The following is a 1,148-nucleotide window of genomic DNA, read 5'->3' as shown; positions in this document are numbered from 1 at the left end:
CTGTGAGGAGACCCCACCATCCGCTGGGGATTATGGCCAGTGACGGTCACAATGGGGCTGTGCAGGCGCCCTGACAGGAGCGGCTACTGGGGCCACAAGACATGGTCATGGTCACAGTACCTTTTAGACCGTGTGTACATCTCCTTCTCTGAAATGCACCTTTCTTTGGGCTTGAACAGGTTATCTGGAAAAACAATGGGGAACGATCAGTTTCAGAAGCTAGATGCTGTAGCCTGTGTCTTGGCTACCAGTATGGGTGGGTAAGCAGGCACTGTGTGGGGACCCCACTCCACCACAGGCTGTTCTAACAGGCAGACTCCTGGAGGCGCGGGCACCGCAGACAGTGACGGATAGACTGACGGCCCCTGAGTGGCCCTGACGTGAGCTGGACGGGAGTGTGGAGCGCACAGCTAGTGTCTAGATGGCACGTGGAGCCCTTGTTGGATGCCCTCTTAAGCAATAGAGTCATGGCTTCCTGGAGGTGCAGGGCAGTGATCACTCCACAGGGAAACCTCGTCAATAGCAAGGAAGCCTCCCAGATGTCCCTGAGAACTTAAAAGTCTGGGAACTTCCACTCTTCTCAACAGACCTCTGGAGACTGGGGGACCCTGTGCCCTAAGGGGACAATGACCGTGTTCCCCTTGCTCAAGACCAAAAGTCAATATTGGGACAACTAGGTGATGGCAATGGGTTGTTAGTGGCCTTTGATTGAGAAAGTACCAGCGGCCAAAACACCATGAACCTGGATTGCTGTGCAATGTCAAGGCCATGTTACCAACCACAATGGTGTTGACACGCCTCAGATTGGTGTGTTAACAAAATTTCATGCACCAAAGGTCTTTCCATCAACTCTGACATCCTCATGATAGGATGCAAGTTTTGTGGATTTTGGACACATTATCAGGAGAGAAGAGTCCAGGGGAAGGACATCGTTCTTGGTAAAGCAGAGATTGAGCAGGAAAAAGGAGGCCATCACTGAACAGAATAGACCAACACTATAAGCACAGGCAGGGATCAGGAGGACGGGGAGGAAGGGGGACCACAGAGTTCAGGAGGACGGGGAGGACCACCGGGATCAGGGGGACAGGGAGGACTGCAGGATCCGGAGGACGGGACCACAGTGATCAGGAGGACGGGGAGGACCACAG

General features: G+C 53.7%; 1 protein-coding gene across 1 annotated transcript in view; it reads right to left on the bottom strand.

Annotated features, from left to right (window-relative positions):
• LOC102845478 (chromosome unknown open reading frame, human C10orf90) overlaps positions 1–1,148 on the bottom strand; it is a 66,685-nt gene that overhangs the window by 4,477 nt on the left and 61,060 nt on the right. The window contains exon 6 of the mRNA XM_006880130.1: positions 121–184. Coding sequence (XP_006880192.1) covers positions 121–184 — 64 coding nt within the window. The remainder of the gene's footprint in view (positions 1–120; positions 185–1,148) is intronic.

This window comes from Elephantulus edwardii, unplaced genomic scaffold (assembly GCF_000299155.1).
Source record: "Elephantulus edwardii isolate Elephantulus edwardi_28Jun2011 unplaced genomic scaffold, EleEdw1.0 scaffold00006, whole genome shotgun sequence".
Taxonomy (NCBI): domain Eukaryota; kingdom Metazoa; phylum Chordata; class Mammalia; order Macroscelidea; family Macroscelididae; genus Elephantulus; species Elephantulus edwardii.
Note: the sequence above shows the minus strand (reverse complement) of the source record. Positions and strands in the feature narration are given on the sequence as shown.